Source organism: Rhinoderma darwinii, chromosome 1, assembly GCF_050947455.1.
Source record: "Rhinoderma darwinii isolate aRhiDar2 chromosome 1, aRhiDar2.hap1, whole genome shotgun sequence".
Classification (NCBI taxonomy): domain Eukaryota; kingdom Metazoa; phylum Chordata; class Amphibia; order Anura; family Rhinodermatidae; genus Rhinoderma; species Rhinoderma darwinii.
In genome coordinates, this window is record NC_134687.1 from 607,817,391 (window position 1) to 607,831,675 (window position 14,285).

Below are 14,285 nucleotides of genomic sequence, written 5' to 3' on the forward strand. Positions count from 1 at the left end.
CCGTCACTGTGCTCTGTTAAATCAGGAAGCTCCAGTGACGTAATTGTCCAAATATGGACAGTTATCACTATTTTGCCGATGCCCCAGAGGTCGCCCCTCTGCAGAGAGCCCCAGAGATGCTCACCGTGCAAGGCGGCTCAACTATCCCCTGTCACGCAAGACCTTTAGAGCAACTGGAGTGCCCGGCTGCTTATCTCGGTACGGGGTAGCTACGTCACTCGAGCTTCCCTGGACAGTTACGTCACTGGGGCTACCCCGGGGAAGAAGTAGCTTCCCACAGGCAAAGATAAGCAGCCATGGTCATGGAGTTATTAAAGGTGGGATAGTCTTTTTGCGCATGGCAGTGCTTTGAGGGGTAAACGTGGGGGGGGGGGGTAAATGGATACCAGCACGGCGTGGGTGAACGCGCCATGCTGGTCGGTAAATGGATACCCATTTAGCATTTGTCCCAGCCTTCGTTTAACGTATGTGCCAGGAGATTTTCCCAGTGTATACATTAAACTGAGGACAATAATGCCGTGTAAACAGAGCCTAAAAAGGGTCTGAATTTAATTTTAAACACTGATGATGACTGGGGGAGGTTTTTTTTACTATAGGGGAAGGTCCCTTTAAGAATAATAAACGCCTGCTTCATAAGTTGTGGATGAATTTTACAGCGGTTACCCTCTATAAACTATGAACATTTTTATAGTGCGGCATATTGGTAAAATTATATGAGGTAAATTTATTAGGGACGATGACTGTGCAGCTGCGTGAGATCTGTCTCTACAGAAGCAGCTTAATGCTATTGAAATTTAATGTGCCCAGACATCGGTATAATAGAGGATACTCCGCCACAGCGGCTGGAAAGAGGAAGAAAGCAGCTGAATACTTCCCATTACCTATATGTATCACAAAGGCCGCATGTTACTTTATACAACTGAGCGGCACAGGGTTTACCGGGCCTACTAGTATTATGGACCTGTAACCCCCTATGATGTACCATATACCCCCCTAAAAGCAACTTCTAGGGGAGAATACCTCCAAATAGGCATGTGATGGAACATAATATATTCCAATTTTTTTTTTGCAGATTCTCACAAAAACCTGCAAAAGCGAGACCTCTGTATAAGATATGAAACACACGGAGGGCCAAATGGATTCCTACTGGGGCAAGTCCTAGTGTCGTCCTCTTCTATCAAATTGTTAAAAGGGGTTTTCCATAAAGCGTACTCGTTCCTAATAAACTTTATGCATCAATTCTTTACCATTTTCAAGATCTCTGATTGCTGTTGTTGAGGCTGAAACCAGTACAGACCTAATACTTATAGAAGAGAGTTTGCTATAAAGTTAGAAAATCCTCTGAGATCTAAAATACATCAGCAGCACAAATTTCGCTCCTAATAGTTTGCTACAGTGTATCAGGGCAGGGAAAATGTATTAGCTTGGAGTCTACAGGGAATTGGCTAGTCTGTATACAATTGCAGTAAACTCTCAGCTGTGAAACGTGTTTGTTCTTTATAGGTTTTCAGCTTCTGGGTGTAAACACTGTTCACATTCACTAGCAGCAAGCAGAGATTTTGAAAATAGTGCAATACTGATCTAATATATATATATATATATATATATATATATATAAACAAATCATTATACAATGATTGCCCTTATAGGGTTTAGAAAAGCCATTTTCATATAGTCCAGTCCTGGGCAACCTGTGGCCTCCTGTAGAAAAAAATACAACTTACAACATTTGGAATCATGGTATGCTGGGTGTTGTAGTTTCACAACAGCTGGAAGGTTGCACACCACTAAGTTATTAGAGGGGGGTTTGTCATTCAGGGCCCCTAATAATTAGCCATAGGAGAGAGTATCACTTTGGAAGACCCCACACATCCATGCATTACACTGACAGTCCATTGATTGACTGTGTAATACTTAATTTGTCCTGTGGTGGTGCTGCAGGGGACATTAACACTTGATGCCAGGTTCCCCCATAGATTACAGCGGATCGTCTTTTTCTGGGAAAGAAACAAACAGCTGCTATTACAGCTCCCATTGAGGTGGTCACCCATCTTTCTCAGACTCCTCGATGGAAAAGAGAATGCAAAAATAAACCAGTTAATTGTAAAGTGCAGCAGCGATGATCGGCACTTAGAGTGTGAGCTCTGTAGGTCAGAATGACAGTGCATACCTAAAATCTTTATACCAGTGGTGGTCAGCCTGACATATTGTGGGGGCTTCATATGTCTATTCAGCCAGGGCCGGTATCATCCATTCAGCCACACATGCGTATTTTCATATTATACACCACTGTATTCGTGACTTTCTTTCCATTTGGAATTTTGAGGCAGATTTTCCCCTGCCTGCACGCCGCGGGCATAAAACGCAGCAAAACACGCTTTCTCTGCCTCTCATGGGAGGTCAGAGGCATAAACGCCCGAAGATAGGGCATGTCCCTTCTTTCTGCCGCAAGCCGGTTTTTCCGCTCGCGGTAAAAAACGCCTCTGCCTCACATTGAAATCAATGGGAGGCATTTTCGGCCGTTTTTTGCGGCGCGGTTTCCGCTTCAAAAAACTCTGTGTGAACTCCCCCTTATATTTGAAAATGGGTTTTCTTGGGCTCTATTCACACTAGCGACCTGACGGTTTTTTAAAGGAGCCATAAAAGGTGTAATGGATCAGCTTTCAAACAGACCCAAATCAATCAATAATGGGGTCCATCAAGTTTTTGATGAATTTTCTATAAATAAATATAGATAAACACATTTCATAGCCACATATGTATATAAAAATATATAATATATATATATTATAGGCTTAAATAACAAATAAGCACATACTCCCCTTTTAAACCACCCTCCGGTCTCCGCTTACCATGCTACAACACGTCATAAGGCCGGATTCACACGAGCGTGTGCGTTTTGCGCGCGCAAAAGTTCCATAACAGCTCCGTGTGTCATAACAGCTCCGTGTGTCATAACAGCTCCGTGTGTCATAAGCATATGATGCGCGGCTGCGTAATTTTCGCGCAGCCGCCATCATTATGACACTCGTGGTGCTTTTGTTTTCATTCATAGTTTTGACTACTGCAGCGCGCATCACGCGCGGCACATGGAAGTGCGTCCGTGTGCCGTGCGCGGTTTTCACGCACCCATTGACTTCAATGGGTGCGTGTTGCGCGAAACGCGGCCAAATATAGGACATGTCGTGAGTTTTACGCAGCGTGAAAATCACTGACAGTCTGAACGGCCCCATTGGCTAACACAGGTCCGTGCGAGGCGCGTGAAAATCACGCTAGTAGCACGGACGTATAAGCCCTAAGATACAGGACCACTGCAGCCAATCACTGTCCGCAGTGGTCATGTCACTATGTATTCTGGTCAAGGCAGTTTGGGCATATTTCTTATTTCAGCCCATAAACAGCTGCCAGAGTTTAGCTTTTTTTTTATCTTATTCTGGAGATTCCTTTGAATATAAACATTATATATATATATATATATATATATATATATATATATATATATATATATGGGCAGATAAAAAATAAAAATGTTTTACCTATCTATTATAGAGATATTTAAAATGTATGATAATGTAATAAATACAAATATATATCAAATATAAATCAATTAATAAAATAAGAACATGCACATGAGATAAATAAGGTCGTATCTATGACACTAGTCACCACTGACAACGATAAAAGTTACTGGTGTGCGGAGCTGTTGGTGATGAGAGTGGCCCCAGTCTGGCAGCACGATGTGGCCCCTGGGCAGTTTTGGCTGCTGTCACTCACCTGCCTCTTGTTCATTCTCCGTAGATCCCCTAAGAGATCCATTTCTAGTGATTGCATGAGGATCAGCGAGCCAGGGGTTAGGTGGCAGCTGCCGCCACAATGTAAAAGCTGGCAGGAGAAAGGAGGCGCCCCGCCACTGCCAACATCCCCTCCCCGGCTCCCCCTGTTCCATGTGGTATTCGTTCATAGGCCGCTCGCAAAGCATGACGGGAATCGTAGTCTTGGCGGGTCACAATCAATGTCTCCAGAGCCTGCCGAGAACCACACGTCCCATGATGCCTTTCGCAGATTTCAATACATAAAGCGACCCCAGCGAGGGGAGGAGGGGAGAGTGGCAGGTGCTGCCCAGAGAGTTGTCTTCGGGTCATTGTCGCTTTACATGACTTGGAATTCATCTGAATTAAATTTACAATGAAGAAAGCATTTCTGGTCAGTAGCAAGCTGAGGGAATTTCCTGCATTTATATCAGTTACTAGGAAAGTTGGGTGAGAACCGACATGAACGTTAATACAACCCTCACAAGCGTTGTCACCCAGCTTTCCTAGACTCCAGTACGCATTAGTGGCTACAAATAGCCTATCTTGCTGTGGAGGACTTGGCACATCTGTTCATTACACAGACAGATCATTGATTTCAATGTGAATTGTGTAATACTTTATTTCGCCTGTGGTGGCGCTGCAGGGAAATTAAACGCTGCAGAGTTTATGCACTTGGCGCTTGCTACATTCTTGTCAGATGGGCTGTATGGACATTGGTTTCAGGGTATGTTCACACTTGGCGGATTTTCCTTAGCAGCAAAGTGAATGAAATTTGAACAAATCGCATCCACACGAAGCTGTAAAAATATGCAGCGTGTTTTTTTTAAAAATCCGCAGCATGTCAGTTTATGCTGCGGAATTGTTGCTCTTTTGATGCGGTTTTCCCCATTGAGTTCAATGCTAAGGTAAAAGCCGCAAAAAATAGGAAATTGTGCCATTTTTGCGTCAGAAATGCTGCGAATTGAAAATCTTTAAAAAAATAAATAAATAAACTTTTCTGTTTCAATTTAATTAAAAAGTCTTTACTTACTCCCCTGGCATTGTCATAGCAACGGATCTTTTTTTTCTGCTTTCCGCTGCGGCGATCTGCACCACAATTTGGTGCGGTCTTTCATCCGGAATTCCCTGTAGGTTCTAGGCTGGATACGTTGTGTACTTTTCGGTAGCGTATCCGACCTGTGTGAACAAACCCTGAAAGTGCGGTTGCGCTTATGTATAATGTGGGTCTTCTGCGCAAAGTAACGAACTGACGGCGGGAGATACTGCAGGGGAGGGAGGGCGGGCCTGTTGCCAAAGCAACCGTCAGATGCCGAAGCCTCACCTACAAACCTCCAGTGCAGGTGAGGCTTTAGTATCCGACAGTTGCCTTAGCAACCAGCCTCCAGAGCAGTCACAACTCGCGTTAAACGGCTACAAACTTTTTATTTGGCTAGCAACGTGATTTTTGTGACAATCTTTTCGTGAACAATGCAGCATTCTTTTTATTTTAGCATTTTTGCACACATTTTTTTACTTTTTTTTAGTATTTTTATGCTTCTAGTTTAATTTTATTTATTTTTTAAAATGCTTTTTTTTCTGGTAATATAATGTTACCGTAAAAACTCCTTTTTATTTGCGATCTTCATTGTCTACCGTAAATTTTTATATATTACATGTCTATTTTAGGGTAATTGGGTCAGGACTAGCGTTATGACCGTGATTGGCAAGGGGGAACGGTTTTGGTAGGTATTTTATCTGTATTTTTTATTGTATTTATTTTTTATGGTCTGTCCCTCAAAGGTTTTATTAGTTTATTATTTAATTTCATTATTTTTACTCTATACTTTTCCACTGTAAGGGTATGTGCACACGTAGTGACCAAAAACGTCTGAAAATACGGAGCTGTTTTCAAGGGAAAACAGCCCCTGATATTCAGACGTTTTTTGAGCAACTCGCGTTTTTCGCTGCGTTTTTCACATCCGTTTTTGGAGCTGTTTTCATTGGAGTCTATGAGAAAACAGCTCCAAAAACGTCCAAAGAAGTGTCCTGCACTTCTTTTGACGAGGCTGTATTTTTACGTGTCGTCGTTTGACAGCTGTCAAACGACGACGCGTAAATGACAGGTCGTCTGCACAGTACGTCGGCAAACCCATTCAAATGAATGGGCAGATGTTTGCCCACGTATTGTAGCCCTATTTTCAGATGTAAAACGAGGCATACTACGCCTCGTTTACGTCTGAAAATAGGTAGTGTGAACCCAGCCTAATTGGAGCTGTGCAGCAGGGATATCGGCCCTGTTAGGGCTTGTCCACACGTAACGGATTTGCTGCAGAAAATTTACGCATCACCTAGCAGACAATCCGCTGTGGAAAATCCGAACCATTTAATGCTTTTTTGTACTGTGTAAAATAGTATCGATTTTTGCTGTGTTTTTTTTGTGCGTTTTTTTCAGGGGTTGTGTGATGGTGATATATCCTCTTCCTGCGATGTAAATTTCATGCCCTGTAACAAATTCTGCAGCAAATTACGCAGTACATCAGAAAAACGCAGGAAATCAGTCCTCTTAATTGACATGCTGCATGTTAACGCAACAACTGAGCCAAAATATATTACACTGAAATTTGTAATGGGTATGTCAACCGATACCCGCCCTCCAGTGATTTATCCAGGTCCAAATCATGTTTTATCGATATATCGAGAGAGTAATAACACACAGATGCTGCTGATATGCCCAAAATACTCCTCTGGGGGTTTATTGCCAAACTCAATTACAATAATATCATTCAGAAGGGGTGTAGGCTTGAGGTTAACCAATCAGAGGCAATGTGACAATATTTCAAATTCAGCCAATTACAGACACGCGATACATTCCAGATGCATCATTATAATTCTTCATACATCACGTTTGCAGGTGACTTCTCCCTCTTGGCAAGAATATAATAGATAGTTCTTTTAAGATGGGGGAGACCTACTCACATACATATGTGAATGTGTCTCCCTCTCCCATCTCACGGCCTCCCTGTTCCTTCTTTCCAAGCCTCGTATGGGAACCAAGGTCAAAGATAAAAATACAAACTTGTCTTAAAGGAGCAATGACTTTCTTATTCACTGATGAAGACTCCAGACAAGATGGCCGCTGCACAAAATGGATTCATTTAATCCTTTCCCTCTTTGGCCACTTTTGACCTTCCTGACTCATTCCTCATTTTTCAAATATGACGTGTCACTTTATGTGGTAATAAATTCGGAATGCTTTTAGCTATCCGAGCGATTCTGAGATTGTTTTCTCGTGACACATTGGACGTTATGTTACTGGTAAAATTTGCTCTATACATTCAGTATGTAATTGTGAAAAACACCAAAATTTAGCGAAAAATTAGCATTTTTCTACATTTAAGTGTATCTGCTTGTAAGACAGGAAGTTATAAGTATGAGTAAGCACGTATCCATTAAAGACAATCCTTTTAGTGACGAAAAAATGTATATATTTTCCTTTAAATATTCAAAAATACGCACTATAGCGATAGTGTGTAGTAAAGGTAAAAGTCACCCAATATGCTGGAGTCCTGTTACATGAGATCCCCCGGTAGATGTTGCCTTTTTTCGGATTGGTCTGTGAGAGGAGTCCTGCAGAGATTCACATTAGGAGATAGAAGAGGTGCCTGACTGCGCCAAGTGCTGGTGCGGCATTTCGGGGTCCGCCTGCTTTTTCAAGCATGTAGTGTTACATCCAGTGCCAGAATGCTACATGCTTGAAAAAGGGGGCGGACCCCGAAACTTCGTTTATATATCACTTTGAATATTTAAAGGAAAATATATACATTTTTTTCCTCACTAAAAGGATGGTCTTTAACCCCTTAGTGACCACTAATACGCCTTTTTACGTCGATCACTAATGGGCTTTAGGCTAGGCTGATGCCTTTTCACGTCAGCCTAGTCTAAGTCCTGCACGGGTCTCCCGTGCAGGCAGGAGCCGGGGCTCTGCTGTCTGATGACAGCTGAGCTCCTGCTCCAACGCCCGCGATCGAAGTTTACTTCGATCGCGGCCGTTTAACCCATTAAATGCCGCCGTCAATAGCGACCGCAGCATTTAACTTTGTTTACAGAGGGAGTGAGCTCCCTCTGTCACCCATAGGCAGCCCGCAAATTAAATCGCGGGTCTCCGATGGGGTGTCATGGCAGCCGGGGGCCTGATAAAAGCCCCCAGGTCTGCCCTGGACATATTCCTGTTAGGACGCGCCGGAGGCACGTCCTAACAGATTGCCTGTCAGATTTACACTGACAGGCAATAATGCTCTGGTATACGAAGTATACCAGAGCATTATAGCAGCGATCGGAATATCGCACAGTAAAGTCCCATAGTGGGACTAATAAAATCAGTCATCAAAGTGAAATAAAGATTATTAATAAAAAGTACAGTAAAAAAATAAATAAAACCATTTTTTTCCATAAAAAGTGGTTTTATTTAGTAAAAGTGTGAAAAAAAAAAAAGTACACATATGTGGTATCGCCGCGACCGTAATGACTCCATTAATAAAGTTAATATGTAATTTAAACCGCAAAGTGAACACCGTAAAAAAAACACGCAAAAAACCATGGCGAAATTGCAATTTTTTTCCATTGCCCCCCAAAAAAGTCATAATAAAAATGAATCAATAAGTCCCACGCACCCCAAAACAGTACCATTCAAAACTACATCTTGTCCCGCAGAAAACAAGCCCAAAAAATCACTACATTGATGGAAAAATAAAAAAATTACGGCACTTGGAAAGCAACGATGCAAAAGCAAATAATTTTAGTTCAAAAGTGTTTTTATTGTGCAAAAGTCGTAAAACATAAAAAAACCTCTACACATGTGGTATCGCCGTAATCGTACCGACCCATAGAATAAAGGTAACATGTTAATTACGTCGCACAGTGAACGGCGTCAATTTAAAAACGCATAGAACAATGGCGGAATTTCAGTTTTTTTTATAATCCCCCCCCAAAAAGGTTAATAAAAGTTAATATAAAAATTATATGTACCCAAAAATGGTGCCATTAAAAAGCACAACTAATCCCGCAAAAAACAAGTCCTCATACAGCTATGTAGACTAAAAAATAAGAACGTTATAGCTCTTTGAATGCGACTATAGAAAAACGAATAAAATAGCTTGGTCATTAGGGCCTAAAATAGGCTGGTCACTAAGGGGTTAAGGACGCAGCCTTGTTTTGGCCTTAAAGGAACAGTGTCATGGCAAATAATTTTTTTTATATGTTAAAGATGTTAGTGCTTTAATAAAAACGTTTTTATTCATTTGTGTGTTTGTGTTTTACTTTTTCTTATTTTTACACTTTTTCTTCCCTATGGGGGCTGCCATTTTTTGTTCCATTTCTGTGTGTGTCGATTAACGACACACACAGACATGGAGTACGGCAGCCACAGTCCCATAGGGACTGTGAACGGCTCCCGTCCCATTCACGTCCGTGTACGGCGTCTGTGTGGGAACTGCGCATGCGCCGCTCCCACACAGTCCTATTCGAAATTGGCGCCGTCCGGCGCCATTTTCCTGTGGACCGGAAGTCGCGGCCGGACTGTAATATTACTACTTCCGGTCGCGGCTTCCGGACTTGTGCACATGGAACAGCGGCAGCAAAGGGAGCGGACGGGCCGGAGGGAGCCGCGGCGGCAGGAGCAGGTAAGACATTTCAATGTATGTTAGTGTTTGTGTGTGTTTACTACTGTATGTAAACCTACTACACTGTGGGTTACCTCAAAAAATGGCGACACACAGTGTAGGAGGTTAAACCTTTCAAACCCCTCGTTTATCCCGGCACTAGCCAGGATAAAGGAGGGGGGGGATGCTGAGAGCTCACTAGAGCGAGGGCTTTTAACCCAATGTTGCAATGCTGCAATTTTGGGAACTAGCTCCATCTAGTGACCAAAAATGGGTAGTATTATAAATTAGAATTAATTTATAATATTTCCTGACTATTTCCTGACTCGTGAAAAAAAGAAAAAAAATTTGAACCATGTTTAATCACCCACACACTAAATGTTTAATTTTTAAAAAAAAAACATGTTTTTCTGGCAACACCATGCCTTTAAGGCTCAGAGTCCATTTTTCAAATCTGACATATTTCACTTTATGTGGTAATAACGTCGGAATGCTTAAACCTACCCAAGCGATTCTGAGATTGTTTTCTCGTGACACATTGGGCTTTATGTTCGTGGTAAAATTTGGTCGATATATTCAGTGTTTATTGGTGAAAAATTGCAAAATTTTGAGAACATTTTGAAAAAATAGCATTTTTCTGAATTGAAATGCATCTGCTTGGGGGGCGTGGCTTGGCGCGCAACGGGAGCAGTCGCATGACTTGAGAGCTCCGCTGTGGTTCCGTGCTATATTGATCCTGTGAATATCCTGATCGTTCCTTACCTTCATCATTACGTCCCGGAGATCCAGGCAGCAGTCGCGTGGTAAGAGTGGAGTTATGGGCCCCACGAGAGGTCAAACGGCCACGGAAAAGCTACAGAGCTATGCCCGGGAAGATATCAAAGATGGCGGCCGTGCTTCCCTGCAGCAGCGCTCAAAGGGCAGTGAGACGCCTGGCGGGACGACATCTTCCTCAGCGGTGGTGGAGGAGACAGAGCCGGAACCTACCCCGACAGAGGTGATGAACAAACTCCTGGCAGCCATATCAGCATGCAAGACCTCGCTGACCGGTAAGATGGAGGAGGTGAAAATTGATATAGGCCTCATCAGGCAGGATATGCAGGCCTTGAGAGAGCGAGTGACACATGTAGAGGATAGAGTGTCTGGGGTGGAAGACAGGATGGCGGCCATGCCACGTGCGATTACGGATCTGGAATCCATGGCGGAGTTATTAAAACAAAAAAATGATGATCTGGAAAATAGGCTGCGCCGGAATAATATCCGGATAATAGGAATGCCTGAGAAATCGGAGGGTCAAGATCCCGGCGAATTCATATCTAAGTGGTTGAAAGAGATACTGGCAGATGCACCTTATTCGCAGGCCTTTGCAGTAGAAAGGGCGCACAGAGTGCCGGCAAGACCACCTCCACCTGGGGCCCCTCCGAGGCCGATGCTGGCCCGGTTGCTTAATTGTAACGACAGGGACATGATCCTACGTCAAGCCCGTCGACTGCAAGGAATTAAGTATAATGGCGTTGCTATATCCATATTCCCGGATTTCTCGGCTGATCTACAAAAGCGCAGAGCTACGTTTATGGCGGTGAAAAGACGGCTGAGGGATCTCAATATCCCATATTCTATGGCGTATCCTGCAAGGCTGCGGGTAGTGGATAATGACCGTTCTATCTTTTTTAATTCTCCGCTGGAGGCTGACGACTGGGTGAGAGGGAGGAGATCGCCCCGCCGCGTGTGATCCCTTTGGTGGGTGAGGATGGAAAGTGCTGGAATTTAAAGCTGATGCTGGAGTTTCTCATGCGCCTGATGCAGGCTAAAAGGTTTCTTTTTGCTGGTTGATCTCCTGTGTTTAGGAGGGATTCCAATGTTATGGTACACCCAATTTGAAGTCTTATCCGGCGGGTGGATAGATCCGGAGGCCCTGAAAAGGGTCATTCTTATCCTCCCCATTTCAGTTGAATGGACTGTCGGGACTATCAATCTGTTGCCATTCTGTCCATGGAGCTTGGCCTATAGTGGGAAGGATTGATCCGGCCGAAGTGAAGAAGAGGTCCCAGTTCAGAGACTTCAGGAGAGATCCGGGTATATGCGCAGGAAGCATATTACGGTTAAATATTACTGATATATTGTTTACACTGCTGATTGATTTATAGTCCTCCTGTACGAATTTATGGAAAGGGCTTAAGATGTAATATGATGTTTGAAGATGTAGATAGGGAAGGATACGTTAACACTGCCTAATAGCACGGGGCCTTCCCCGTTACTCTTTGGTGCCATGAGGAGGGCATGTTTCGGCAATGGCCTATGTGTCATCTCGCATTGTCGATACAATTTACTGTTTATATGTTAGTTCTGTCGTTTAGGTTTTTAACGCCGTATTTAGGCGAAATTATACTCATTTATGAATGCAAATGTCTAAAAAGTCATACAGTGCAAAGAAGGTGGGGAAAGGTCACTAGGGAAAGTATATCGATATTGTGCAGGAGTCGGGAGCCATCTTCCCTCCGAGGCAGACATAGTTTCCGGCCCCACTAATGGCGTCTATACCGATCGTGTCTTGGAATGTACGGGGGCTCGGTACCCCGAGGAAAAGGGCAGCCATTTTTGCATGTATCCGTAAATTTAATCCCTCTATAATATGTCTGCAAGAGACGCATTTAATCCCAGACAAAGCGAGATTATTGCGTAGACCTTGGATCCAATGGTCTTCACACTCTTTCCATACGTCCTACTCCCGGGGGGTATCGGTATTAATCCACAAATCTCTGAGGTGGGAAGTGGTCAAACTTAAAGTGGATAAGGAAGGTAGATATGTGTTTATACATGCTTACATTGACACTATACCATTTGTATTGCTGGGCCTATATGTTCCTCCTCCGGCGAATATACAGATTTTACATGAGGCTGCCGCATTTGCTGCCGCTTACCCACAAGCTACGGTACTGGGCATGGGGGACCTTAACATGGTCATGGATCCCAAATGTGATAGATTTAGAGGGGAAGTGGATTGTGGGGTTGCATCGGTGGCTCCAACAGAGTTGAATTTGCTATTTCAAGAAATGGGTTGGATAGATATATTTAGGTGCAAACATCCGAATGTAAAGGTTTACTCATGTCATTCGATCGGTAGGAATTCCCTGTCCCGTATAGATTATATATTTGGGAACGCTCTAATGGTTCCGATGGTAACGGATGTTTCTTATGAAGTAAGGGGCGTGTCAGACCACTCTCCGATGGTAGCGCGTTTCAATCACCCAGGGCCTGTGAGGATTGGTAGCTGGAAAATTCATCCATTCTGGCTCACCCTGATAGGGCCGCAAGATCGCATACCAGATCAACTGGAGGTTTTTCAAGATACCAATAACTCGTGTGATAATCTCAATATTTTATGGGATACCCTGAAGGCCTACCTTAGAGGCTGCTTGCGATCTACAATCTCCTATATAAAAAGGGAAGCGGCAAAGGAAGAGGGTCAGTTGGCACAGCAATGTAAAACATTGGAGGACGAGTATATAGAAAACCCATCTGAACCAAATAAACATGCATGGCTGACGATGGGCCGTAAATACTTATTATTACTACAAGAAAAAGCTGATAGGAAACTGTTTTTTGCTCGGCAGACCTATTTTGAATTGGGAAACCAATCAAGTAAATTGCTGGCCCATTTAATTCACCACAGCTCTCAGAGCTCAGCAATACTTAAGATTAAGGACAGTCAGGGCCGTGAGTTGACTGATACCCCTAGTATAGCGGCCCGATTCACCCAATTCTATAGGGACTTATACTCCTCGCAGTCTACGTATGATTGGTCCGAGTGTGTATCATACTTGGAAGACTTGAAATTTCCACAGTTAGATGTGACAGGCAGGGATATGTTAGAACTCGATATCACGGAAGACGAGGTTACGCAGGCATTGAGGGATATGTCGAAGGGTAAGGCATCGGGCCCAGACGGGGTTCCATTGGAGGTATATCTTCGTTACTCTGACCAGCTCATTCCCCCATTATGCTCTATGTATTCTTATGCCCGGAGGGAGGGGAAACTACCGGACAGTTTCTATGATGCCACAATTGTAGTGTTACTAAAACCTGACAAAGACCCTAGAGACTGTAGTTCTTACCGCCCTATTTCATTACTGAATCTAGACTACAAGATACTTGCAAAGGTACTGGCAAATAGACTGAATAAGGTGATATTACAACTCATTCATCCGGATCAGGCAGGCTTTATGCCGGGGAGGTCCACATCTGACAATATACGCAAGGTTCAAATTTTGGCTCAAATAGGAGAGGCACTGAAGGAGGACTGGGCAATGGCATCTCTTGATGCGGCCAAGGCCTTCGATTCCGTTGAGTGGGCATATTTGTTTGAAGCATTACAGAGGTTTGGTTTTGGCCCGATTTTCATTAAATGGATAAAAATCTTGTATAAGGATCCGAAGGCACAAATTTTGATTAATGGTATAATGTCCCCTTATTTTCAACTCCGTAGAGGTACCAGGCAGGGGTGCCCTCTCTCCCCGCTATTGTTTGCAATAGCTATTGAGCCTTTGGCGATACGTGTAAGAACACACCCAGAATATAGGGGAATAGTAGTGGGAGGACGAGAGGAGAGGATTAGCTTGTACGCCGATGATGTGATATTGTATATGTCATACCCGAAAGACAACTTGGGGCTAGCTATTGGAATCCTGAACCAATTTGGTAGATTTTCTGGCCTACATGTTAATTGGAACAAATCATTTTTCATGCCTTTGAAGGAAGTGGGGTGGGCGGAAGCTGAGCATGGTCTGCAGGTAGTGTCGTCCTTTAAATATCTGGGTATTATCATAAACAGAGACCA

At 43.4% G+C, this 14,285-nt stretch overlaps 1 protein-coding gene and 1 long non-coding RNA gene across 2 annotated transcripts in view; one reads left to right on the forward strand and one right to left on the reverse strand.

The window, feature by feature from the left end:
- Positions 1-3,952, reverse strand: part of SEC11C (SEC11 homolog C, signal peptidase complex subunit) — a 34,235-nt gene extending 30,283 nt beyond the window's left edge. The window contains exon 1 of the mRNA XM_075841106.1: positions 3,775-3,952. Coding sequence (XP_075697221.1) covers positions 3,775-3,831 — 57 coding nt within the window. The 5' untranslated portion in view covers positions 3,832-3,952. The remainder of the gene's footprint in view (positions 1-3,774) is intronic.
- Positions 3,824-14,285, forward strand: part of LOC142662874 (uncharacterized) — a 137,406-nt gene continuing 126,944 nt past the window's right edge. Inside the window, exons 1-2 of the long non-coding RNA XR_012851019.1 lie at positions 3,824-4,203; positions 5,478-5,533. This is a non-coding gene — a long non-coding RNA (uncharacterized LOC142662874). The remainder of the gene's footprint in view (positions 4,204-5,477; positions 5,534-14,285) is intronic.